This window comes from Podarcis cretensis (assembly GCF_951804945.1).
Source record: "Podarcis cretensis genome assembly, chromosome: 5".
NCBI classification, from domain to species: Eukaryota; Metazoa; Chordata; class Lepidosauria; order Squamata; family Lacertidae; genus Podarcis; species Podarcis cretensis.
In genome coordinates, this window is record NC_137174.1 from 91,997,223 (window position 1) to 92,024,081 (window position 26,859).

Sequence of the window (26,859 nt, forward strand, 5' to 3'; positions counted from 1 at the left end):
AAATGTAACCACCATCATCATCCACTGTCATGTGTTCAGAGGATAGACCTAGTTCTGATGGGTTTAAGTTACAGGAAGGTAGATTTCACTTCAGCATTAGGAAAAGCCTCTTACTGGTAAGTACAGTTTGACAGTGGCAGGAATTACCATATTTTTCCATGTATAAGACAATGGGGTTTTTTTTGCTACATTTGTTAAACTTGGGGGTCATCTTATACACGGGTGGTACTACTTACCTTCCCACTGCTGCCATGAAGAACCTGCTGGAGCCACCATCCCTCCTGGGTGCCCGGCGATCTCCCCCCAAAAGCTCAGCAATTTTGGGTGATCTCAGGTATTGGTGGGGCACATTCCGCTGCCCACGTGCCTGCACGCCCCCCCGCTGCCACCACCACCCCAGGCATCAACGGTAGTTGCTACACCAGTGCTTTGAATATTTAATAAAATATCAAAGTTGTTTCCTGTTAAAAATATTGATTTCTTAATTCTGGATTAAAAAAAACAAGGGGCCATCTTATACATGGGGGCATCTTATACACAGAAAAATAAGGTAAGTGTGTGGGGGGGACTCTCCTCCACTGAAGGTCTTCAGGCAGAGGTTGGACAGCTCTCTGTTGAAGGTCACATCCATACCATACATTTACAGCATCCTTGTACCACTTCAATGGACACAACTTCCCCCAAACAAACCTGGGAACTGTACTACACTTCCCAGGATTCTCTGTAGGAATATAGGAAGCTGAGGTCCAGCACCGAGAGCCTTCTGGCGGTTCCCTCACTGAGAGAAGCAAAGTTACAGGGAACCAGGCAGAGGGCCTTCTCGGTAGTGGCTCCCGCCCTGTGGAACACCCTCCCATCAGATGTCAAAGGAATAAACTATCTGACGTTTAGAAGACATCTGAAGGCAGCTCTGTTTAGAGAAGTTTTTAAATAACTGATGTTTTAATGTCATGACTATTGGAAGCTGCCCAGATTGGCTGGGGAGACCCAGCCAGATGGGCGGGGTATAAGTAATAAATTATTATTATTGTTGTTGTTATTCCTTATACCGGCTCAGGCCATTGGTTCAGTACTGTCTTCACTGATTGGCAGCAGCTCTCCAGGCTTTCAGATAAGGAGTCTTTTCCAGCACTACTTGGAGATGGCAGGAATCGAACCTGGGACCTTGGGCATGCAGTGCAAATGCTTTGCCATTGAGCTACAGCCGTTTCTTGACTGTTAAATGTATGGTGTAGATGGGACCCAAGGTACCCTTGCTCTGGATTCCTTGCAGCATCAAGCAAGGCGTTGAAGTTAATAGCTTGCAAGGTCCCCTTTCAAAAGGGACGCAGGTGGCGCTGTGGGTTAAAGCCTCAGCGCCTAGGACTTGCCGATCGAAAGGTCGGCGGTTCGAATCCCTGCGGCGGGGTGCGCTCCCGCTGCTCGGTCCCAGCGCCTGCCAACCTAGCAGTTCGAAAGCACCTCCGGGTGCAAGTAGATAAATAGGGACCGCTTACCAGTGGGAAGGTAAACGGCGTTTCCGTGTGCGGCTCTGGCTCGCCAGAGCAGCGATGTCACGCTGGCCACGTGACCCGGAAGTGTCTCCGGACAGCGCTGGCCCCTGGCCTCTTAAGTGAGATGGGCGCACAACCCCAGAGTCTGTCAAGACTGGCCCGTACGGGCAGGGGTACCTTTACCTTTACCTTTAAGGTCCCCTTTCATCTCTACAATTTTTGAAGTCTACTTTTGCTGCTCAGAATGGCTGGCCATTATGAATTTGATTGTCCCATAAAACTCAAACCAGTCTCACGTTGAGTTAGCTGGCCATTTGAGGAGTTCCATTGGGCATGCACAAACAAATTCAAAATGGCAGCTCCCACCCGTGTCATCTTGACTACAAGTGGAACCCTTGCATTTCTGGGTGGTAGTCAAAGTTTGGGATGAAATCCATCGATGCATCAAAGCCAATGCATTTCCATATCATGAACATGTGCTTCTTGCTTCTAACCAGCCTGAATTTGACTCCCCACCCACCACAACAATGTGATATTATTTTGGCCCTCAAACTGCGCTGTTGTAGCTTCAGAAAGCATGCAGCATTATTGGTAGGAACCAAATGAATGCTCTCATTTACACCTTCATTTCCTTCTCACAAGCATGACAGCTCCTGAATTGTTGACAAAGCTTGGCAAGATCTGGATCTTGGCAAACCAACCAAGAATCCTATTACCGAGAACTGGCAAAGGGATAGCCAGTGCCTCTGAGTGCATTTGTTCATAACTGTCAGCACAGAAGAAGCAAGCAAAAGATATTCTACAGCCATAAAAATAGCTTACAAGGCCTGTTTAGTACTTGGCTAGGAGACTGCCTGGGAATTCCAGGTGCTGTAGGCTTTGACTGCTTAGTGTGGTATAGAGGTTATAGTGTTGGACTTGGATTTTGGAAACCACAGTCCAAATCCCCACTTAGCCACAAAACTCGCTGGGTGGCCTTGACCCAGTCATTGCCTCTCAGGCTAACCTAGCTCACAGGGTTCTTGTAGGGGCTGATGGGAGTTGTAGCTCAAAATATATGGAGGGTTTGTGGAAGGCTGGGTTAGACACATTCATAAGAGATAGTGGATCTATCAAATGCTATTGGCCACAATGGCTTCAGAAAACCTCCATGTGCACAAGTATACCTCTGAACATCTGGTATAGCAGGCTTCTGCCATCAGCTTTGTACTTTGCTTGTGATCACCTCTAGCTGATCACTGCTGTAAGTAAAATGATGGACAAGTCCACCTTGGACTGATCCAGCAAATGACTCTTTATATACTTAGCAAATAAATTCAGCTGTACCTGACAACTGCAGGTTCCCAGCAGATGTGTAACACATTCAACTGGGGATGCTTGAAGAATTTGATTTTTGTGAATTCCAAAATCAACTGGCCTAATCCTTGCTCCCTTGACGGGTGCATGGATCGGACTATAGTGATCCTTTACATTTCGTACAGCTTTGAATTTTGCAATGCCGTTCTCCCAAGTTTAGAAGTATGTGTTTTGAGAAAAGATGCATCGTTTGAGAGAAAATAGTTTCCAAGTATGCATTTAAACCTATTTCTTTAAAGTTGATTTTTTTGGTGCAGATTTAAAAAAACCAAAAACAAATGCAGCAGCTTAATGTGGAAACAGGATGGAACAGACTTATGAATGAACACATGAATGAACACATGAATAAGTCATTCAGACCAGAAACAGTTTGATCCTTCTATCCATCGCTACTGTGGTTCCGCAACTGCACCTTGCTTCATTAGAAACTGATTATTATTATTATTAATGGTTCTTGCTACCATTGCTGAACAGAAAAATGAAACTAGAACTCTTCAAAAAGACCCAGCCTCCTAGACATGTGCAGGATGAAATTAGTATTTTAATAAATTGGAAGTCTTTTTATCAGTATACTTAGCCAGAAGCATGAAAAGTCAATACGCATTGATCTCATATATTGGAAGTCACTTTTTGGCATAGCTGTTGAATGTCTGCAATGTGATAAGCAAATAGAAATTCCAGTGGGGGGAAGAAACCTGGGAAGGGATAAACTGAGCGCTGTTCTTAAACAGTGACCTGCATTGGGTTATTCTGCATGCTCTGAAGATGCACAATGAGCTGAGCAAGGTCCGAAATGTCACAGCAATCAATGAGAACCAAACTTAAATTATATTAGGGATTTTGATTATGCCGTGGGGTTTCCAGCAAATGACATTGTCAGAAAAGTAGATTCATGTTCTTTTTTTTTAAAAAAGGAATGTTCCTGTAGTACTAGCAGAAAACATTTTCATTATGTTTTTACAAGGGAAAATTTCCTTGTAAGGGTGGCAAGACAGGCTGCCTTGAGTGCTCTCTTGTAGTCCTACTTGTCGAAGGGGGAAAGCTACATTTCATTTCTGAGGATGGTGTCCATTAGGGCTGCTTTGAATCTTCCCAGGAAATGCCGGTGCAGAACCACAGAACATTATTTTTTAATCTGCACTAGACACCATCAAATCTGTATGTGCACAAAGTGCCTTTGAGGGGCTGGATTTCATTACAATTTGTAGGACATTAAGCTACCATGCCTAAAATGTCATATGAATCAGGCCAGACTAAGGCAGAGACAGGCAGTTTCATTGCAATTGCAACGGTTAAAAGTAATAATTTCATTAAGGAGATTAATAAGATTACTGGCCAATGGACACAGCCATCCGCAACGTTTCTGGATAGAAATTTAGATCTTAATCACAAAGGCGTGTTGCGTTATTTACTTTCAGCTGCACAATAAGTTGTGTCTCGGAACTGGAAGACGTTTCAGAACATAAATACTGACCAGCGGCATCAAATTTTTTGGCAATAAGAAACTGACTGAAAAGCTAAGGGGACAGAAGTTTAAGGACTTCTTTGAGAAAGCATGGAGAGCATTTCTTTATTATTCAAGTGTAATGGTTAATGTCTGCTCTCCACCCACAATGCATTCTAGACTATGGACTAATAATAATAATAATAATAATAATAATAATTATTATTATTATTTATGATTTATACCCCGCCCATCTGGCTGGGCTTCCCCAGACACTCTGGGAGGCTTCCAAAAAAATATTAAAATACTGTAATACATCAAAATAATAATAATAATTTTCCCTTCATCTCAAAAACCCTTGAAGAAAAACCCCGTGAAGAAAATTTTAAGCAGAAAGTGTTAAGATTATCAGTGTATCTAGTTGCAGAGCTGCCTTAAGCCTGCCATGTTTACCCCTTTGCATCCCTTTTGTTTTGCATTTGCGTTTTCCGAACAGCTTAACAAAAAAGAAAGAAAGGAAAACATGAACAATGATAAATGATACTCATCAGGATAAGAAATACTTAGCATTCTTGTAGCTTTCGGTGTTCAAAACACTTCACGTACATTAATTTAGTAACGCTCACTACATTATTATTATCCTCAGATTGCAAGCAAGGCGAGAAGGCTGAGAGGCAGAATCTTTCTAAGACTGCACCTTGCAGGCCTGGGGAAGGGATTAAATTCAGAACCAGAGTATGTGCTTTGCTTGAGGAAAGTCCCACTTTCCTGCTTGTGTCCACAAAGTGGTGTTTAGCACACAGGCGGGTCACGCTGGTCTAATTTTTCTTTGTGTGAATTTGTCAGATTTGCCCATGGATAAATGATTTTTTTTAAGAAGAAAAATGTTGACGTTTCCAATAGACAGTAGTGCATAATGCTCAATGGACAGAGCATTCCACCAGGTCAGAGCCATCACTGAAAAGGCCCTGGCTCTGGTGGAGGATAGTCTGACTTCCTTATGGCCCGGGACCTCTAACCTATGGTTATTCATGGACCTTAAGGTCCTCTCCGGGGCATACCAGGAGAGGAGGTCCCGTAAATACGAGGGCCCTAAGCCACAAAGGGCTTTAAAGGTCAAAACCAGCACCTTGAACCTGACCCTATACTCTACCGGGAGCCAGTGCAACTGGTAAAGCACTGGGTGAATATGCTCCCATGGCAGGGGCCCCGTGAGGAGCCTCGCTGCAGCATTCTGCAGCCGCTGGAGTTTGTGGGACAGTTTCAAGGGCAGCCCCACGTAGAGCGAATTACAGCAGTCAAGCCTGAATCATTCAGATTCTCTTTGTACACACCTCGGGTGTTTCACTGCATTGCCAAAACTGCTTTAAAGCAAGTTACTCCAAATGGTACACCTGGATCACACTATTGGCTCTTTCATCACCTTGCAAGAGTAAATATCCTTAAAGACCATAGGGGAGCTTTTTGTGTGTGTCCATGCACATGAGTTAACAACATGAAATTCTCAGAAGGTCAAATTTGTTTTATTGCTATACAGTGAAGTGGATCAAGAAGGCATGACTGGAAGAATGCATCTTTTGGGGGGAATGGGAGGGGCGGAGGGCAAAAAACGACTTTCAGTAGGGAGTTGCTTCTGATTTGCTTTTATGTAAATAGTGTTCCATTTACAGACTTCTTCACTGCAGTAAACAAACAAAAGCGGAGGCCTTTTAATGGACTGAAATACAAACTGGTGAGGCAAGTTATTTTACAAAGCCAGGACTGCAGGATCTTTCTAAGGCAAGCCAAATGAATAGGATAGTCACCTTTATTGTGGCACTGCTCCTGTGTCCCTTAATGTCAACTCGCTCATTCAGCAGCCTGAAATTCAGTACATGAAGCCTTTCTTATTACTTTGTCTGCATGCCAGGAGGGGGGGGGGTCATTTCTCTGTGTCAGGCACAGAGAAAGGAAAACGAAAACAACGGATAAACTTAATCAAGGCAAGAAACTAAAGTTTTGGCAGGATCTCTGGCAGGATCTCTGGCAACTCCAAAAATTGAAACAGGTTCTCCTAGGAATAGAGTCCCCAGCTTTTGAACTGGCCATTATAGATGTGTCTTAAGCAGAAACACAAACTGTGGACATTAGCAGGTGATAATGGCTCCATTCCACACAGTTGTGAAGCATGTCGCCTGCTGATTTTTACAGATCAAGCTGCTGAAGGCACAAAAACAGAACAGGCCAGCTTTTTCTAATCAGTTGTTGTTGTTGTTTTCTTAATTTATGAATTGCCTTTTACATATATGTCTCCAATGTGATTTACCATCATTTCATACGAACAGCTAAAATAGATTTTAAAATGGTGCAACCCCTGATCCCTAAATAGTTTTTAAAACAATACATAAGAAACACCGAAAGTAGAGGCCTTTTTTTTAAGTTAAATTAACTGAAAACAGCTTGCAGATACTTAATTGGCTTAGGATTTTATTTATGTTAAGTGATGAATTAATATGGTTAATTTCATAATGTGAAGATTTAAGGATGTTAATGTTTAAGTTAAATTTTATAAGAACTGTGATTTGGAAAACCGTTAAAAGGATATGCTATGAAATTCAACCAAGGGGAAGCGAGGATGTCACTTAACAATGTTAATAAGTGCTGGCAACTGATATGGTGAAGGACAAGGTGGTGGGGAGGGTGGCATGGTGCAGGTGCAGCAGCAGAGCCAATCCAACACTTCTGCTGTTGCACCTGCACCGCACCAACCTCCCTGCTGCCTCATCCCTCTACATACAGTATTGGGTACCAGCAGTGACCTCTGCACTGGGAAGCCAGGTAAACAACATTACCCCACCGCAATAGCACACCAGCTACTGATGTGCTGCCACCAGCTGCTTTCCTTTTATGGATTATATTGACCGAACTTTCAGTCTACTTAAACAAGACCAATAGATTTTCTTTCTCCCTGGAAAGGCAATCAGCAGAACATAGTACTAAGTTACCCAGAAATAGAAGGAAGGAAATACTTCCTATCTAAAACACTAAGTTAAAGCAAGGAACAGTGTGGGTGGGTGTTGTTTAGTTATCACAGGAGTTCCACATTCTGTCAAGAACAAGATTATAGTGTTGCATGACAAGAAAGCAAGACTGCCTTCCGAGCTGAAATATGGCTTATCATTCAAGAAGCAGGTTCTCAGGCATGAAGGCTAATGGCAGAGTTACACATGGCTGGGTTTGGACGATCATATCTCATCCAAATGCGGCCGTTATGTCAGTCACAGTGGATGATATCCAACATTACTCAGAGTAGACCCACTGAAATGAATGGAACTCAACTTAGTTCTCATTTTGCCATGACAAGGATTTCTCCTTGTGCAGGGGAATGTTCTCCTCCTACCCTCCTGTTGTGTGCCCTTTAAATTTGCTGTAGGGATTTCCCCCAACCTTTTGGGATGAGTATGGGGTACACAGAGGGGAGGAAGAGGGTGAGACCTAAATCCTTGCACTGAGGGACACAGTAGTTGAATACCACCCAATGGGTCTACTCTTGAGTGTAACTTAATATCACCCAATCAAGGTTTCCAATCCTGTGTTTGCTAAATGAGGAAAAGAGGGGCATTTGCAAGGGAGATTTGGCAGGCAGTGAATGAGGTGCTTCACTGTCTCCTTCGTGTTTGCATTTTCCTTACAAATTCCCTCCACACATTCATTTTACACACACATAGACACCCAGTATTTTTTTTTAAAAAAAACCCCTCTCTCTCTCTCTCTCTCTCTCTCTCTCTCTCTCTCTCAAAGATCAGCTTTTTAAGGATTTGCAGAAACTGAGGTACAAGGCAAAATGCACAGGCACTATTCTTTGTTTTTTGTATTGAGAAACTAACCTGTTCCCACCTTTAGCATTTTAATCCTCTCCCCCTCAGACAAATTCCTGCAGACTCTTATTCCTCTAGTTCAGCTTATTTTCCATTTTAGAGGCCAACTGGCAAAAAGCAAAAGACAAAATGCTGAGATGGAAAAAGCAGTGGGCAAGAGAATAAGTGGGTGATATTCTTGCAAAAGGAAATGCTCTCCCTTTCTCCTCCCCACCATGCCTCCTAAATCTGTTCTGGGGTCTCCCCACCACCACCCCTCTGAAGCAGATTTGGGGACAGCATGTGTGTGTGTGTGTGTGTGTGTGTGTGTGTGTGTGTGTGTGAATCCCATTGCACTAATGCTAATCCTTACACTAGTGCAAATATTTCATTTAACACAGCCCAGAGTTGAGAATTCACACATATCCCTAAGAGGCATTTCAGTGGAGACCAGGCCCACATTTAATGGAAAATCTAGTCTTGTAATAGCCCGGGGTGGGTCTCTTTTAGCCCCAGTGACTTTGGGCTAATCAGATCATTCCTCTTACAGTGACCTCATGGATCTCTCAACTTTATTAAATATGGAAATAAAATTGCTCTCAATTGACTCAAATTGCTACCTCAGCATATTGGTTGTTGCCAAGTATAACTTCTGTCTGGTCAGGGCTTTTTGCAGCTGACATAATGTTTAAAGCAGGAGAAGGAGAATTGCAACCATGTTTCATACTTATTGTGACTGGAAAGGAAAGCTAACTTCTCGAAATGCCAACTTTTTCTTCTTCTTGGTTCCATCAGGCCCTGTCTGCACTTGACTTTTAAAGTGCTATAAACCCACTTTAAGCAGTCATGGTTTTCCCCAAAGAATCCTAGGAACTGCCATTTGTTAAGGTTACTAAGTTGTTAGGAGACCCCTATTCCCCTCACAGAGTTACAACTCCCAGAGTTCCCTGGGAGGAGGGATCGGTCGTTAAACCACTCCATGAATTGTAGCTCTCTGAGGAGGGGGAGATAGGGGTCCCCTAACAACCCTTAGTGTGCTGGAAGCTAATTTAAGAGGGGAAATGGCCAGAAGTGAAAAGGTTATATGTCTCCTTCACTTGTCCACTCCTTTCATTAAGAAACTATCCTTTATATTTGTTTAGTGGTCAAGAGGAACGGGCCATTTTTAGAAGACATCTGAAGGCAGACCTGTACAGTGGTATCACGGTTTTCAAACATAATCCGTTCCGGAAGTCTGTTCGAGTTCCAAAACGTTCAAAAACCGAAGGCGGAAGCCTCAAAACGCAAGCCTCAATACAGAAAACTCAAAACGGAAGCCATGTTTCAAATTCCGAGGCGCGTTCAAAAACTGAGGCACTTACTTCCGGGTTTTCGGCGTTCGAGTTCCGAAGCATTCGACTACAAAGGCATTCGAAAACCAAGGTTCCACTGTATAGGGAAGTTTTTAATGTTTGATGTTTTACTGTGTTTGATGTTTTAATTTGTTGGAAGCTGCCCAGAGTGGCTGGGGCAACCAGTCAAATGGGTGACATGCTATTTGTCATTAGCAGTGTCTATAGTGTGGAATTTGTTGCCTCTACATATTAGGCAAGCATCTTCTGTGCTTGGTCTTAGATGCTGACTTAAAACGTTTTGATTTACACAAGTTCCCCTTGCCATGTCATCTATTTTACCTTCCTCTGATCTTTCCCTTTTTATGTTGTTACCTTTCATTTTATACCGAATCTGGGTTCGCTATGTGAACGTTCTGTGAGGGCATGGATTTCTGCTTGTGCAATGGAATATTCTGCCCCCCTCCCCACTAAACCCATTCTTGGGGTCCCCCCAACCTCTGTGGCAGCTTTAGGAAGGGCGCAGGGTGCATGCAAAGTGAGGAGAGGGGGCAGAGTCCCATTTCATATAAGTGGAAGTCCTATATCTTTAGCAGTAGAGAAATTTACGCATCTGTTTATTTTTAAAAACTGCTGGCAGGCTGATACACAGATCTTCTGTGCAACATCTCATTTACTTGATTTAGCATAGGCAGGTTGAGATGCAAGAGATCACCGTTTAGTTTTGCCATTTGGAAGTATGATATGTGGTAGATTTGCCCCAGTTAACAAACGTGTCACAAGATGCTATCTTGCTCAGAGCAGCAAAGGTAAACGCCAAAGAAAACCAAGGAGATAAAAGGGGCAAACAAGTTAATTAAAAGCAGGAGTAAATAACAGGTTGTTTTGAGAGATAAAACAGTGGAAACTATTATGGTCAGAGGCAGGGAGGCAGCCTGGGAATTTCTGCCCAACAAAGCTGGAACGAACAAGTTTTTGGATTTATTAATCTTGTTTTATTTTAGTTTCTTCTCGTGGAACTGCTAGTCAAATGCCTACCACATGACAATAATATGTGGGGAAATATGCCCATAAAATGGTCTGGCAGCTGAGCAGCTAGATGAATGTTTGGTTTTCCTTTGTTGCTGCGTGACCACATTTGTTGCTGTCCTTTTGCTCCCAGGCTTATAAACAAAAACTTGCCCCTTGGTTGCTAGGCATGCAAATAGGAGTGAACTGCAGGTGGGAATAGGTGTCAAGACTGCTGATGTCCAAGGTACTGGGGCCTCCATAAAGCAGCAATATTCCCATGTACCTTTCTTAAGCTGAAGAGACATTTGGGAGACTTAGAATCATAGAATCATAGAATCATAGAGTTGGAAGAGACCACAAGGGCCATCGAGTCCAACCCCCTGCCAAGCAGGAAACACCATCAGAGCACTCCTGACATATGGTTGTCAAGCCTCTGCTTAAAGACCTCCAAAGAAGGAGACTCCACCACACTCCTTGGCAGCAAATTCCACTGTCAAACAGCTCTTACTGTGTGGGGACTTTCACCCGGGGGAAAGGTTGTAGGCAGAGGAAGGGGAGACATTTGATTTGGTTTGCATTCAAAGGCAAATCTGTCAAATTCAAACTTTCTGAAACAAGATGAGAACTGAAACACAGCAATCCACTGAAATTCACACTTCTCCAATTTTTTGCAGTGCTGCCCCCCAGCCAGCCAATGTTGACAAAAACGAATGTGTTAGAGGAAAGTCTGCATAAAAGTTAATAAATACAAAAATGCATTATATTAAGAAAAACTGCTTGCACAAATGTGTACATTATTCAAAACTGAATACAAAAAATGTGCTTGCTAGGGGAAATTCACACTAAAATCCTGATGAATTTTCATTAGCATTTTTTTTTCCAGTGAACCACTGCAGAAATGTGGAGGACTGAATTTAAGATTGGAAAAAATGAGGAATGGGAAGAACTGAAATGGACAGATCCTTCCATTCCTAGTTCCTCAACACATGCAATACCAGCTTTCTCTACCTCTCCCGGTTGTTTTAGTGGCGTGTTGCCTGCTCATGCTAGTAGACAGACAGAAAAATTGTGTACAGTTATCTAGAATATTATTATGGAAGATATCCTGATATGATACTGCATGAAGATAACTTTTGAGCCTGTCCAGACGAATTTGCAACCAGCAAAATTACTTCATTAACCAGCTAAATAACTGGACAATCAATTAATCAATCATTTTATTTGTATGTCACCTTTCCAAAGTTAAAATCAAGCTCAAGGCAGCCTACAACATAAAAAAAATTATGTAACTATAACCATAACAAATGTAGTCATAAACAATAAACAGCACAACAAAAAGTACACAACCAAACTGAACAATTTCCACATGATTTATGTAAGACCCAAAATAAAAATATAAAGAATCAACAACCCCCACCTCCAACAAAACCACCTGGACCAGGAATGGCCAAACTTGGCCCTCCAGCAGTTTTGGGACTACAACTCCCATCATCCATAGGTAACAGGACCAGTGGTCAGGGATGATGGGAACTGTAGTTCCAAAACAACTGGAGGGCCAAGTTTGGCCATGCCTGCCCTAGACAATACCACAGCTCAGGAGTCCATTCAGCAGCCTTAACTTGTAGCTAGAGTCCGTCAGGGCTCTGCCCTCCCAGGCCAGGTGGGAAAAGGCCTGCAAGGCACGGAGCAGGTCTTCCAGGACTCACAGACAAGATGGTCAGGCATACAGATCAGGCATTTCCCTCTAAAAAGATGTTTCTAAACATGTAAGAGGATCTTCCATGATCTCATGTAAATTCCTTCTTCTGTTTTCACACTGCCCAAGTACAGTTCTTATGCACAGGGCGAACAAAGTGGCCGACAAATTGTCTGAACCACCTCTTAACTGAACTTGACCTAGTAATTCAAGTGCTGTCCTATTTATGTTATTTTATTGGAACAAACTATTAATGGTACTCTGAGAGTTTTCTGTCACTGTCACAGAATTTGCTGAACAGGGGTCTTTATCACCCTTGAATAGCTTGGTTAATAATGCCACTAGACAGAGATGAGAACTACACTGAGATGGAAAATTTGTTGTTATAGAAGGAGTTTTGTTAATTTGCATTTACGCCACCTGATCTGGAACAAGGCATCTACTTGAGCCCATTTCCTTTATGTCAGCTATTTTAAAAATAGGCCATACAGCCATATGGAGTAACTGGTCGGTAGATTCACTAGAGTTGAACAAAATACTCCAATTAATATGAGATACTTTAAAACATCAATCCTTTTAAATGAATCATCATTACTAAAGGCAACATTATGAAAAGTGTGGCTTAAACCGGGTCCTGCAAACATCTATTTTGGACTTTCTCTAAACTTAGCTTACTTGAAAATGCTTATATCACGGTTTAAAATTAATACAAAATAACATGCATCAAGGCTGTCACTCAATTTGACATGTCTTACATTAATTGCAATCAATTGCTAAATCTGCATACACTGGCATGTGAGTAAAGACAAGGTATTTAGATTCTGTGCATGTGCACATGTGCACACATGCACACACTAAGGTAAAGGTAAAGGGACCCCTGATCATTAGGTCCAGTCGTGGCCGACTCTGGAGTTGTGGTGCTCATCTCGCTTTATTGGCCAAGGAAGCCGGCGTACAGCTTCCGGATCATGTGGCCAGCATGACTAAGCCGCTTCTGGCAAACCAGAGCAGCACACAGAAATGCTGTTTACCTTCCCGCCGGAGCGGTACCTATTTATCTACTTGCACTTTGACGTGCTTTCAAACTGCTAGGTTGGGAGGAGCAGGTACCGAGCAACGGGAGCTCACCCCATCGTGGGGATTCAAACCGCCAACCTTCTGATCGGCAAGTCCTAGGCTCTGTGGTTTAACCCACAGCGCCACCCGCGTCCCTCATGCACACACTAGGTGCCTCCTAAAACAAAGATAGACTATCTGTGCTCCTCCATAAGTTATTAGACTCCATCTCCTGTCAACTCTAACCTGCATGGCAAACAGACAGAGATACATGGGAGTTGAAAACCAGCAACATCTAGAGAGCCACAATATCTAAGACACTTTTCCTGCAACAGAGGAAGGAGGGATATCTTCTCTAATACAGTGCCTTACCACTCATGTATTTTTTTATCATTGTATTCATTTAAATCTACAATTAACTGAGCACACATTTTAATCAATCGTCTTTTATTGTTGCTGCCCGGCTTAGCGTTTACATGGTGCTCTAGTTTGTTCGAAGAACTTCATATGCATTAGCCTAGTAATCCTTACCAACAAACTTGTTGGGTATGTTGGTATTATTGCATTATAGAGATGGGAGTGATGGGCTGAGATTAAAAGGCTGAGGTGAGATATGAAAAAGGGACCTCAACCATGCCGCTGGGAAGAAGAGTTTGGATTTGGGAAGAAGAAGAGTTTGGATTTGATATCCCGCTTTATGACTACCCTAAGGAGTCTCAAAGCGGCTAACATTCTCCTTTCCCTTCCTCCCCCACAACAAACACTCTGTGAGGTGAGTGGGGCTGAGAGACTTCAAAGAAGTGTGACTGGCCCAAGGTCACCCAGCAGCTGCATGTGGAGGAGCGGGGAAGCGAACCCGGTTCACCAGATTATGAGTCCACCGCTCTTAACCACTACACCACACTGGCTCCCTGAAGAGAGCCTGAAGGGCCCTGCCCTGCTTCTCTCCACCTGGCTTGGAGCAGGGCATGGCGGGCTCCATAAAAGACTGCTGCTGCTGCTGCTGCTGGGCAGAGAGGGCTCCATTTTTCTTTTTTGAAATTGCATTTATTTTTTATCTATGTAATTTTAAATTGTGATTGATATTAATCTGTATTCTTAGTTTTATATTTTATTTATATCCCGCCCTCCCCAGCCGAAGCTGGGCTCAGGGCGGCTAACAACAATAAAATAATATAACATTCTAAAATCATTTCATTATAAAATTAATTCAAATCAAACTGATGGCAACCATTGGGCTAGAGTTCTGTGAAGATTTTAGATTTTATTATTTATGCAGAAATTGTTTTCCACTAGGTTGTGTACTTTTTGATGTGTTTTATTTATTGCTTATGACTTTTGTTATGTTGGTAATTGTGTAAATCTTGTCATGTTGTAAGCCGTCTTGAGCATTGTTTTAACTATGGAATGGCGGCATACAAATAAAATGATGATGATGATCCTGTCTCACAACGGCGATGATAAACCTGTTATGGGTTGAAACATTTCAGACTGCAGGTGGGAATGAATGCTCCTCCTTATAAATAATATATATATATTTTTATAACCCGCTCTTTCCGGTTTAAAAACCGGGCTCAGGGTGGCTAACAGTAAATATAAAACATAGATTAAAATGTGACTTAAAAACACCACAAAACAGCATAAAACACAACCTAAAATGCAGCATCAATATCAATAAAATTCTAAAATTCAGGGGTCATTTTTTTTTGGGGGGGGGACCCAGTCAGTAGACATTGAATGATCACCAGGGCTAACTGGCCAAGTTGGTCCTACTGGAGCCAGAAGGAGACCAGGGAAGGATTTAAATGTGGGGTCCCAGACAGAGTTTCTTCATAGAAGAGAAAAGGGAAAAGGGAATAGAGGATCAGGCTAATTCAAATTGAAGGCCAGGCGGAATAGCTCTGTCTTACAGGCCTTGCGGAAGGAGGTCAAGTCCTGCAGGGCCCTAGTTTTGTGGGACAGAGCATTCCACCAGGTCGGAGCCATCACTGAGAAGGCCCTGGCCCTGATGGAGGATAGTCTGGCTTCCTTAGGTCCCGGGACCTTTTTTTTTTTTTTTTTTAAATGATTTTTATTAATTTCCAATTTTTTATCACAGACAAAAAAAAGCAACATAAAAAACAAACAAACAACAAACTCATATTTTCTTAACCTTATTTTCATAACCCTCTTTTCCCGGACTTCCCCATACCTTTCCCTTTTTGCATCCTTAGTTTAGTACCATTATTCAGCAACCTATCTTACCCAGATAGGTCCCGGGACCTTTAAGCTATTTTATTCATGGACCTTAGAGTCCTCTGCGGGACATACCAATAAATGTGGGGGTGAGCATCTCTCTCTCTCTCTCACACACACACACAGACACACACACAATCTAGCCATACCTATTTGGGAAACTAGTACACTGAGAATGGTTCTAGCCTAGCCTTATTTTTGACACACAGTTTTCTATGTGTATGAATCTTTATGCATAGGAATCTCCCTATTCCATGGAAAAACCTTGGATTCCCTCCACCTTCTGTTGAATTGTAGAGCTGGAAGGTTCCACGAGGGTCACCCCCTGGCAATGCAGGAATCTTTGGCCCAACATAGGGCTTGAACCCACAACCCTGAGATTAAGAGTCTTGTCCTGTCCTCTAACCGACTGAGCTATCTTCTGCCTGAGGTGCTACAACCCTGACAAAGGGTTCACTCTAGTGAAAACTAGGTCAGAGAAAAGAGTGTAAATTTTAAAGACTCTCATCCATCAATGCCATACATCAGCTCCTACTGCAATCTTTTTTCTGAATGCAGTATTGGTACAGTTCAGACTCAAAATAACTGTTCTTCTAAAATGCCACTACAGCAGGACAAGGCTGCTTCCTGATCACACATCTATTCCTACTCTGTCCATCGCTAACTAAGGTCAACAAAATAAAGATGGAGGACAGTGACTCCAAAGGCAAAAAGAAGCATTGGCCAAAGCAATATTTCAGACCCTGTTTTTTGTTTGGTCATGGAATACATGCCACAAATTGACAAATTACAGTGGTACCTCTGGTTATGTACTTAATTCGTTCCAGAGGTCCGTTCTTAACCTGAAACTGTTCTTAACCTGAAGCACTACTTTAGCTAATGGGGCCTCCCGCTGCTGCCACGCGATTTCTGTTCTCATCCTGAAGCAAAGTTCTTAACCTGAGGTACTATTTCTGGGTTAGCGGAGTCTGTAACCTGAAGCATATGTAACCTGAAGCCTATGTAATCTGAGGTACCACTGTACTGCAAACTGTGAAGCTTAGAATGTCTGGTAACCTTACCTTGGGATCTGCTTAGAAATACTAATCTCAGGCACAGAGGGAAATCCATTGCAGGGAGTTTGGGGGGAGAGACCTCAATGAAATAACATTCTTTAGGACTGTCCCACATATTAGTAGGGTAGCCACTTGTCCTACTTTAGAGAGGATAGTCCCTCACTCTCCCCTCAGTGCCTCTCCAACTCCTTGATCCATCTTTGTCAAGCTGGAAGGTGAGCAGAGGAGGGCAACCAAGATAATGAAGGGTCTGGAAACCAAGCCTGATGAGGAACAGTTGAAGGAGCTGGGTATGTTTAGCCTGGAAAAGAGGAGGCTGAAAAGAGATATGATAGCCATCTTCAAATATCGAAAAGGCTGTCACATGGAAGATGGAACAAGCAGGTTTCTTCTGCTCTGGAGGGTAGGACCCAAACCAATATTTTCAAGTTACAAGAAAGGAGATTCTGACTAAACATCAGGAAAAAACGTTCTGACAGTAAGAGCTGTTCAACAGTGGAACAGTTTCCCTCAGGACCTTGTGGACTTCTCCTTCCTTGGAGGTTTTTAAGCAGAGGTTGGTGTCTTTTAAAAACTGCGTTATTCAGGCAGAGCTTTGGAAACGTGAATCTTTTTCTTATTGATGGTTTTACTGCAGTACTGCGTTTTTAAGTTGTACATCTCCCGGTTCTGTTTTCTATGAGAGCACATTTTATAAATATTTAAATAAAACAGAACAAATGAAAAATGAATTGCTGAACAGAGCCATAGAGCTCATACAGACAAAGAGAAAATACGTAACCCAGCCAGCTTCAAGTCCACCCACTGATAGACTCCCGAAGTGGTCTAGAAATGCAGCTTAATGTGTGGCCATAGCAAACACCTACTCTTTCTACAACTTTGAATTGGTTTTCAGGGGGATCCCTTGGGAAGTAAAGTGCAATAAGTGGTTGTCGAAATGAAGTAATTGTGTGAAGATGGTCTCGGGACATGAAGCGATTTCAGTGCTTCGAAGAGAAAAGAATGGGAGGCACAGACATGAACTAAGAAAATTTCAGTGGAGTTTGGAATTTATGAATCCCTGCTATTAAGGATTGGCAAAGACACCTTCCAGTTGTTACTGGAGATTTCTCAGGGCTGCTTGGTTCGAGAGTTTTGTTTTAGCTTATGTTATAGCTTTCAAAGATATGATTTTGCTCTGGGTCTGTGTGATTTTAAAATTTTTATTATCTTTTTTTGCAGCAACTTGTTCTTTAAAAGGTAAAGGGACCCCTGACCATTAGGTCCGGTCATGGCCGTCTCTGGGCGCTCATCTCGCTTTATTGGCTGAGGGAGCCGGCGTACAGCTTCCGGGTCATGTGGCCAGCATGACTAAGCCGCTTCTGGAGAACCAGAGCAGTGCACGGAAATGCCGTTTACCTTCCCGATGGAGCAGTACCTATTTATCTACTTGCACTTTGACATGTTTTCGAACTGCTAGGTTGTCAGGAGCAGGGACTGAGCAACAGGCACTCACCCCGCCGCAGGGATTCGAACCGCCGACCTTCTGATCGGCAAGTCCTAGGCTCTGTGGTTTAACCCACAGCGCCACCCGTGTCCCAACATGTTCTTTATTACACCTTTTAAAATGCACACACACATAGATACTGCTGCAGGGAAGACTACATTCATTTAACTATGTAGTTGGTTCCATGTCCAAGTCTATTTCTCAAACCATTAGTCAGACAGCTGATGCCTTTGTCATTTTGGTTGTTGTTGTTTTTCTTTAAAAAAGAAGAAGATTAACACAAGTTGGATTTTCTACAGTCCTCTGCCTTAAGAGTACACTTTCGCTACCAGGAGTTTCTTGTCAATTTGCTGCTCAGACCATCACCGAGAGTACATCTGCAGCGGTGGAGTCTCAAGTGTGAAGACTAATCATTTGGCTTTAATAGGTAGGAAAGACCCCCCTCTGAGTTCCATCATCCAAAGAGAGAGAGAGAGAGATTTGGAGTGGACAGAAGGAACTGGAGCCTTTTCCACAATAATCCTTAGGCTTTGGGGCGAGTTCCAGGAATCCCTTCATATGATTTACAGTAGCCACTTGTGCATTGCCAAAAGGGTGGGGCAATGCGTCACCAAAAAAAGAGGACACAGATCTGCACATAATCAATATGACAGAAATAGAAATAGAATCCTGTTCACCATAGTGAGGGGAAAACGTGAAAAGGTGGAAGTCTCGGTTTCCTCAGTCCATGTGATTATTGTTGATGGGCAACTTCAAGGTTCTTATTCTTCTTTCTTATGCTACATTATCTTTAAACAAGACCAGACAGCTCTTCCAACAGAGGACTGAAGGAGTCCATGCAGCTCTTCAAATAGAGGGACTGCCCCTGACAGCCCTTGAAACAGAAAACGGTCATCTGTTAAGTAGGGCACATGCCTACCCTAGTCTGATCTCCGGTTGAAATTCTTTCGCAATTGTATCTGTAGTTCATCTGCTCATATTACTGTGGGAACATAGGAAACTGCCTTACACCAGGTCAGATAGCCAGGTTGTCTATCTTGTTCTCTACTGTACACACCAGGGGCTATCAACTTTGTAAGGCCTGTGAGAGCATTTGCCTATTTGAGTGTGATCCCCGCCCCCAGGATGTCAAAGGAACAGCTGAAAACAAGACTATGAAGCAGACTTCCCAACAAGGCATGGATTCCTGCTATGAATGCTTTTTGCTTTAGTTCTCTGCACCAAAAGTTTTTATCATGCACATTATACGCAAACAGATACGCACATTGCTTTCCAATGTGTGCTTTTTACATATTCCTTGATATATAATTGTTGTTCGTTTACTGTGAGTGTGAGTCGTTCTTTGCTAGAGGCAACCTATATATAGCAGGGCTGCAGTCCTAATCAGTATACTCAGTAAGTAAGTGCAATTGAATTCAATAAAAACTCAATACTGTACTCCCCATCTCAAATAATGCATCGGGTGGTTTTTCTTTTACCTATTTTATTATTAGCTAGCAGAGCAGCGACAGAGGCAGCTGATTCTTCCTTTTTTTAATTCTTCCTTTTTTAATTTTTCTTTTCTTCCTTTTTTTTAATTTTTAAAATTTGTATACCACCCATAGATCTCAGGGTGGTCCACAGCTTCCTGGCAAGAATCAGGTTTTTGTTTGCTTTGCAACATTTATAATAAAAGTTTAGAAAGGGACGTTCCTGATGCATGACAGAATCAGCAAAAGTTAGGCATGACGCAAGTCTCGTTGCAACCAGTGGACTTAATTTAATCACAAGCACAGCAAAATCCTATTCCCTTCCTTTCATTTGGGCTTGCTGGATTATGCTCCTTATATTTACAGGATCATTGTGGGCTAAATCTGTACTGTTTACTTGGAGACTGGGTTTGTACACACTACTGCATATCTCGAGGTGCAGCTTTTTAGCCTACCGAATTGTCTCGCTAATTGTCTCACTAATTGTCTCTCTAAACTAACAGTGCATTATGGCTGCTTGTGGAAACATACTGAAAAGATTCCAAAGATCTTTAAGGAAACAAAAGGATTGCAATAATGTCAACAACAGCATCCAGACATCAGGTTTCTGATCCTTCAAACCATGGTTGGAAGGATTACAAACAAGCTGTGTTCCTTTATTTCCCACTCCCCTCCCCTTCACCTCTCCTCACACACAGCTTGGTGTACAACTTCCCGGTTTAATGAAATGATAGCTTGCTTTTAAAGCTGAACTGGCAAACCATGGTTTCTGCAAGTCCTCTGAACTGGGATTGCAAACCAGGATTGGCTCTACATTTGGGGCATAATGCAAAATGTGGTTTCATTAAACCAGAGAGAAATTTGTTGAAGCCCTGTGCAAGAGAGAAGAAGGGAAGTGGAAGTGGATGAGGGAGCACCAAGCTCATTCATGCACCTTCTAACCATGGCTTGCAAGATCCAAAGAATGACATCTGAATGCAGCCAACAGCTCTTTTTAAAGAACTGCCACTGAATTGAACAGGCCATCCTTAAGTTAAAAGATCTGATAAATCTGATTTGAGGGTTCAACGAAGGTCTACAGCTTTGATTGTACAGAGGAACCAAAGTACACTGCCCAGAGCTTGGGGCATTCATAAATGCCCTATAAAATGCCCTATGCTTCATGCTCTGAAACACATTGGCTTGGATCTTCAGATAAGGCATTTCATGGAAGGAAACTTTCACATCTCCTCCTCTCCCTGCAATCACCTACACCCCCAGAAGAACCTCCTCAGTGGGTCAAGGGACCCTCCTCAACCATGTAGGATGAGGGACCTCTTGAACAATATGGATTGTTTCTGTATGATTTGGGGCAATTCCTCCTTCCACCAGTCCTCAGTGCCCCATCCCATATTGTTTAAGAGGGGCCCCTGGCCCTTCAGAGAGACTTTGCAGGGGGCTCCAGAGAAGGGAAGGGGATGAGAGTCTTTCCTTCTCCTAAACTTCCCTAAGTTAACATCTTAGGATCCAAAGTATACTTGGAAGTAAGTCCTGCTGGTTTTGATGACACTCAGTGATGTATTTGGAATCCAAGTCAAGAAGGCTGGAGGTATATTGTGATGGCACCTTGGAAAAGGAGGACTAGAAAGCCATTATTTCAAATGGAGAATCATATTTTGTGAGCTGGCTGATCTCTGGTAAGGCCAGCAGTAATTTCTTGCAATTGTAGCAGCACTTTCTTTAGCTGCCACAATCACAAGCATATCCGCGATTGCCTGATCTGCACAATGTATTTCTCAATGCATGAGCTGTGATTGCCTGGTCCTTGTTCTGCAGAATTACCATGAGGAAATTGGTATACATGATTCTGTGGCTGGAGGAGGTTGTGGTGCCCAAACTTGACGCAGTGTATGTCATTTTACCCTGACATTTGTTCATTTGTTTTAAAGATGCCTATTCCATCCTTCCATTCTAAATGCCAGAGCAATTCACAAGAACTCTTTCAACCCAATATGGCGATGTAAGGCTTCAGCAAGGGAGTGGATGCCTAACTCTTTCCCCTCTTTCTGCTCAGAACTGACAACCTCATGCAAGCTACTTTTCTATGGGGGAGTGGGGTGATTAAGTGTTTATTTCCCACTGCAAGCAGACAAGCAGATTAGGGAGAAGGAGAGGGCAGCTATTTTGAACCAGAAAATGGTCAGAGGGAGGATGGCCATGCAAGTCCCTCTGCTTAGCCCTTTAAACTCACAGCACTGAGGGCTGATTATGGTTGAAAAATGCTGGTGTGGAGGACTGCCTAGGACAGGTGTAGCCAACAAGCCTGTTCAGGGGTGGGGGTGCAGCTGGGTATACTTGCCCCAGGTCTTGGAGAGTTAAGCCAGCCGGGGGCCCCACCAGGGGCCTGCCAGACTTATGCCATCATGCCAAGAAAGCCCCATGCCTCCCAGATGACCAGGGACTTAATCGGTGAAACGGCCATGGGCAAAATGCCAATATGTACTGTAAGGCTTTGATTGTAAAATCTGGACCTGCGTTACTGCAGGTCCCTAATTAACCACAGTTTCTCAGTTTGTCTGAACCAGGAAACTATGACTACCAACTTCAGAACAAGCCTGGATCTTAAACCGACTTCAACCTATGACGTAAGATCCTAGGTTGTCCCAAGGTTGGCTACCATGGTTTCCTAGTTCAGATGACACAGGAAACTATGGTTAGTTAGAGATTTCTTGGTTAATCGAGGCATGCCACAAAGGGAGGAGTAAAAGGGCTGCATGCCAGGCTTTTGTATCTCGGTTTATTAAGCTGAGATACAATTGCATAAATGCTCATAGTAAACGCCAAAACAGCTTCCCACGCTACACCACAATCAGTTGCTGCAACAACAAAACTTCTGGAGCAACTTCGTAGCCCCACAGACGTGTTTCACAGCTGCCCCAACACGTGGATCATGGAAAAGGTAAGAAATCCATGATCAGCATTCCCAACACCTTCAGGAAGCTTAAAAGCAGCCAATGGGGAAAGAGGAGTAAGTTGTTGCAGGACAGCAGAAAGAGAGTGTTTGATTCTATTCTTCCATGCTGCTTTGCCAATCAAAATCCCTCCCGCCAAAAGCTGCTAATGCATCCACCGCCATAACAAGGGATAGGGATGGGCCACAGTGGTGAAGTATCTGCTTTACATTCAGAAGGTCCCAGGCATCTCCAGCTATGGCTGAGAAAGAGCTCTGCCTGAAATCCTGGTCAGTCTCTGGCCAGCCAGTGTAGACAACATGAACCTAGATGGACCAATACTGTAGTTTGATGCACTATTAAAGTTAAAGCAGCTTCCTATGTACATTATAACTATCTATCTATACCCCTCCCATCCCAGTGGGGATAACAGCTGCTTGCAGGGGAGCACAGCCAACCCAAGCCGATGGCACACCACAGCACCTTTTAAGTTTATGGGTTTTTTAAAATAACGCCAGGAGATCCAATTACAGATATCCAGCATCACATGCAATTTGACCCTAGAGCATCAGAGCAAACACAAAACAAAACTCGACTGCTCTTGTGGAACTTGTGAGCTGCCTTTCTCTCCAAAACCAGGACACTTTTTTTAATGAAAGAGCCTAAGAGCTCCAAAAGGCAATGTAAGCCGATTTGATCTGGCTGGCTTCAACATGACCAAAAAGATAGGCTTAGAAAGCGGGCCATTGAACTGTAAGTTAAGCTCAGATGTATCAGGTTTTATACCCAAGGCATTCCAATTGATCTTACCCTCCTTGAAATCTTCTACAACATCTCTGCTCTCCTCCATTCCTTTGCTGAACGACTTTTGGAGCCAAACATTTAACCCTCAACTCCCAATCCTCCTTTGATTTGGACCCTCTTGTTCTGAAGGTCCACAACTAATTTTTCCTAACAGGAGACATAACTGTGAATTAAGTGAAAAGAGGAACTGGATAAACTTTTCAAAGAAAATCTGTAGCTGGCTAACAAAGCTCAGCAAATAATAACAACAGAGGAAGGCTTTACAAATTTGTTACTGTCAACGTCACAGGTGGACATGATGGGAAAAGGTGGAAATGATGGAAAAAGAAACCTTCAAGCAAATATTACATTATAGATTAATTAGCTATGCCTATCCCCCCCCCAAACACACTGTGTTAATCACAAAAAGGAGAAATTCTATATTAAAAAAATGATGTACATATGTGGGTGGATGGGGAAACTGCTGTGGTTTTTAAAAAACATTTTACACTGGGTCAACCATAAGAAAGGGAAGTACTTAAAGCTGGGACTCTAAACATATTTGCTCAGAACAAAATTATTCAGAAATATTTTTCATTTTCAAATAAACAAGTCAAGGCTCACTGCCTATAAGTCTACATAAATACATAATATATAAAACTAAAGAGGACAAGTGGCCAGCAAACTTTTTCTAATCATTTAATTAGACATTTGTTTGCTGAGCCTATTCTAGATACCAGACAAATGCCTATTGATATTAGGAGTATATTTTATGACTTGAAACAGCTTATCATTACCAACTGTTTATAGCCTGAACAATTTCCAGATCTGCACACCTAGATGCAAATCTCGTAAAGGAAAGCTTTAAGCGAGCTTTTCTTGATTAAACAAATGGGCACGTTACTATTAATTAACGTAACGCCTCCTTTCTGCACTTATATGAAGTGTGCAGTTTCCAGTAGAGTTCATACTATGCCAGCACAAAGTTTGCAGATGCACAAATGCTAGGCACTGAACCCAATCTTTAAGCCCAGTTAAGTGAAAATACCTTTATTCCTGTTGAAATGAAGTTAACATAAATTAGTTTGCAACCTGATCCTGTGCACTGACTTTATTGCAAGTTATTCCATGTAACTCCATGAACTGAACTGCAGCCTTAAAACCACAAACTAACCCTTAACTATCTTGTAGATCAGTCTAAAGAGGTACAGATTGGTGGGTAACACAATTTCAGTGTGTATCTGAAGAAGTGTGCATGCACACGAAAGCTCATACCAAGAACTAACTTAGTTGGTCTTTAAGGTGCTACTGGAAGGAATTTTTTTTTGACTATGGCAGACCAACACGGCTACCTATTTGTAACTGGAACAATTTCAGTGGTCAGGGCAGTGTGCATTTCCCCTCATTTAAGGTATAGAATGAAATCAACATTTATTTGTGCTCTTTAATATTAAACTGTGCATGAATTTCTTGATCCAAGCCTTCCCTAGCTCTTAAATATTGCTGAGCTGTGCAGTCTTTATATATATATATACTAATTACAGAGCCAATTCAGTGACCATGAAGAGTTCTTACAGCATCTAGTTTTATAAAGCAAGAAGTGCTGAGTCAGGATGCTCATTTAACTTTCATGTGTCACATTACATATGCACTCCTGTGGTTGACATTGACGTGGGCAAAAGGCTGATCAACAAGCCCTGAAATCAGCCAGAAGTACCGAAAATAAGGGGAAAGGCAGGGATTTTCCCTCTCTGCTCTCTACTTATCCTTCCTATTCACGCATGTTAAGATATCAATCTGGATACATACTAGAGGTGATTTTAAAAGTGGGTTGTTGCTGATGTTTTCTTTTGGGAAGAGGGAGTTGAGCAAGGGAGGGAGGTTAACCAAGAAATGAGATTTGGTTGCATGTAAGGAAAAGAGGCTCCAAGCAATGGGCTCAATATTTCAGCACTCCCTCCACAATAAGACCTGTTTTCTTTAAGGGAAAAGGACCACGTGAAGAAGAGAAGGAGTCAAGGTTAAAGCCACCATCGCTAGCCTACTAAGGGAGAACAGCATCCTCCGCTTTCAGGGCTATATACATGGATCGATAGCAGTCGGAGGCTGCGATTCTATCTAGAGATGCTGGAAGACGTGCGTTTGAAATTCCAACCTTTGTGCTTCTCTCTCCCTCGCGTCCCCCCCCCCGCCCCCAAATTCATTCATTCACTCTTTTTGCTGGGCCAGATCAGGCGCCGCCCGTTTAACGTGGAGAGGAGGCGGAAGAGGAAGAGGAGCTCGGCGGTGTGCGTGAGAGAGACAAAACAAGCACACCCCAAACAGCGGCCGGGAAACCAGATGCGCTTCTGAGGGCGCAGCACCTCCGTCCACAAAGGGGCAGAGGGAAAAAGCATGCACAGGGGCCGGAGTTTGCGCGCGAGGTTTTGCAAAGCCAAGCCCACCACCACACAAAAAAAGTAAAGAGGGAGAGCGCCTCTTATTGTTTGCCCTTCAGCTGACATACATGCAAGGATGCCTTGAAAGCAGGCGCTGGAAAGGAGAGGTAGTGGGGCGGTTGTCGGCTTTCCACTAGCTGTTTTCCTAGATGGTTTTGTCTTCCCGGGAAGGGCTGACCTGGTGCGTAAAGGTCACCTGTCCAACCGGCGTCCAGGGCAAGACCCCGAAGTTAGTTGCAAAGTTCACCTGCTGCAACCTCTAGCCACCGGCCTCCTTTTCCTGAAGTGAGGCAAGAGCCCGGTCCACCTGTTGCGCGAGGCGCAGGCGATGCGTCCCCCTGCCCACCCCAAACCACCCCAGAGAAACTTAACCGGAGCCTGGATTCCCACCCTTTGCAAAGCTCTCTTCCTGCTGCCTCTTACCTGCATGTGTCCCTGGTACATTCTGCTTTGCCTGCTTCAAGATCCACCCCCGAGGCCGACAGGTTGTGGGACTGGGGGAGGAGGGGGTCGTCTTCCCCGACTAGGCAACTGCAAGCAGGTACAAGGTGAGAGCGGAGCTCTGGAGGAAGCGGGAGTCTCGGGCGCCTGCAAGGGCTGAGTTAGGTGCCCGGCAAGCTCGCCGCGTCTGTTGCTCGCCGGTGACCTCCGCCGCCTCCTCCTTCCCCTTCAAGGCGGCTCGCCGGGGATTTCTCGCGCGCAGAGTGTGCCAACGGGCAAAGGGAGCTGTCCTTCTCCCCCGGGGTGCTGGAAGAGGAAGCAGGCAGCCAGGCAAAGAGGGGAGGGGATGCAGGAGGGCTCTGTTGCTGCTGCTGTTGCTGCTGCTGCTGCTGTGACTGTTCTTATTTTTGCAAGGCAAAACCCGGGGAGGACTGCAAGCAAACTCTGGCCGCCTCCGCTGCCTTTATAACTCTGCTGGTCTCTTTTTTCAGGCGAACTCTTTTGGGCTTCCTGCTTGGCTCCTTCATTTCGCTTCCTCTCCAAAAGCGACCCCTCCTCCTCCCTCCTCTTGCTGCTGCTGCTGCTGCTGGACGGAGAAGGAGCTTCCCCCTCCTCCCTCTCCCTCCTTCCCTCCCTCCCTCCTTCCTTCCTTCCCTCCCTCCCTCCTTCCTTCCTTCCCTCCCTCCCTCTGCAAAGAGCGGAGCGCGCGCCATCCGGGGATCGTTCGAAATACCAGCGCGCGCTCGGCCACTGCCTGACTGCAAAGCCTGCAAGGTGCAGCGGGCATTGCCGTTAGGCA

At 43.6% G+C, this 26,859-nt stretch overlaps 1 protein-coding gene across 4 annotated transcripts in view; it reads right to left on the reverse strand.

Moving 5' to 3' along the window:
- The window catches only part of PEX5L (peroxisomal biogenesis factor 5 like), a 192,532-nt gene extending 165,876 nt beyond the window's left edge, over positions 1-26,656 (reverse strand). For all 4 annotated transcript variants that reach the window (XM_079977930.1, XM_079977928.1, XM_079977927.1 and 1 more), the window contains exon 1: positions 26,043-26,656. In XM_079977930.1, coding sequence (XP_079834056.1) covers positions 26,043-26,063 — 21 coding nt within the window. In that variant the 5' untranslated portion in view covers positions 26,064-26,656. The remainder of the gene's footprint in view (positions 1-26,042) is intronic.
- Positions 26,657-26,859: the final 203 nt, after the last annotated feature.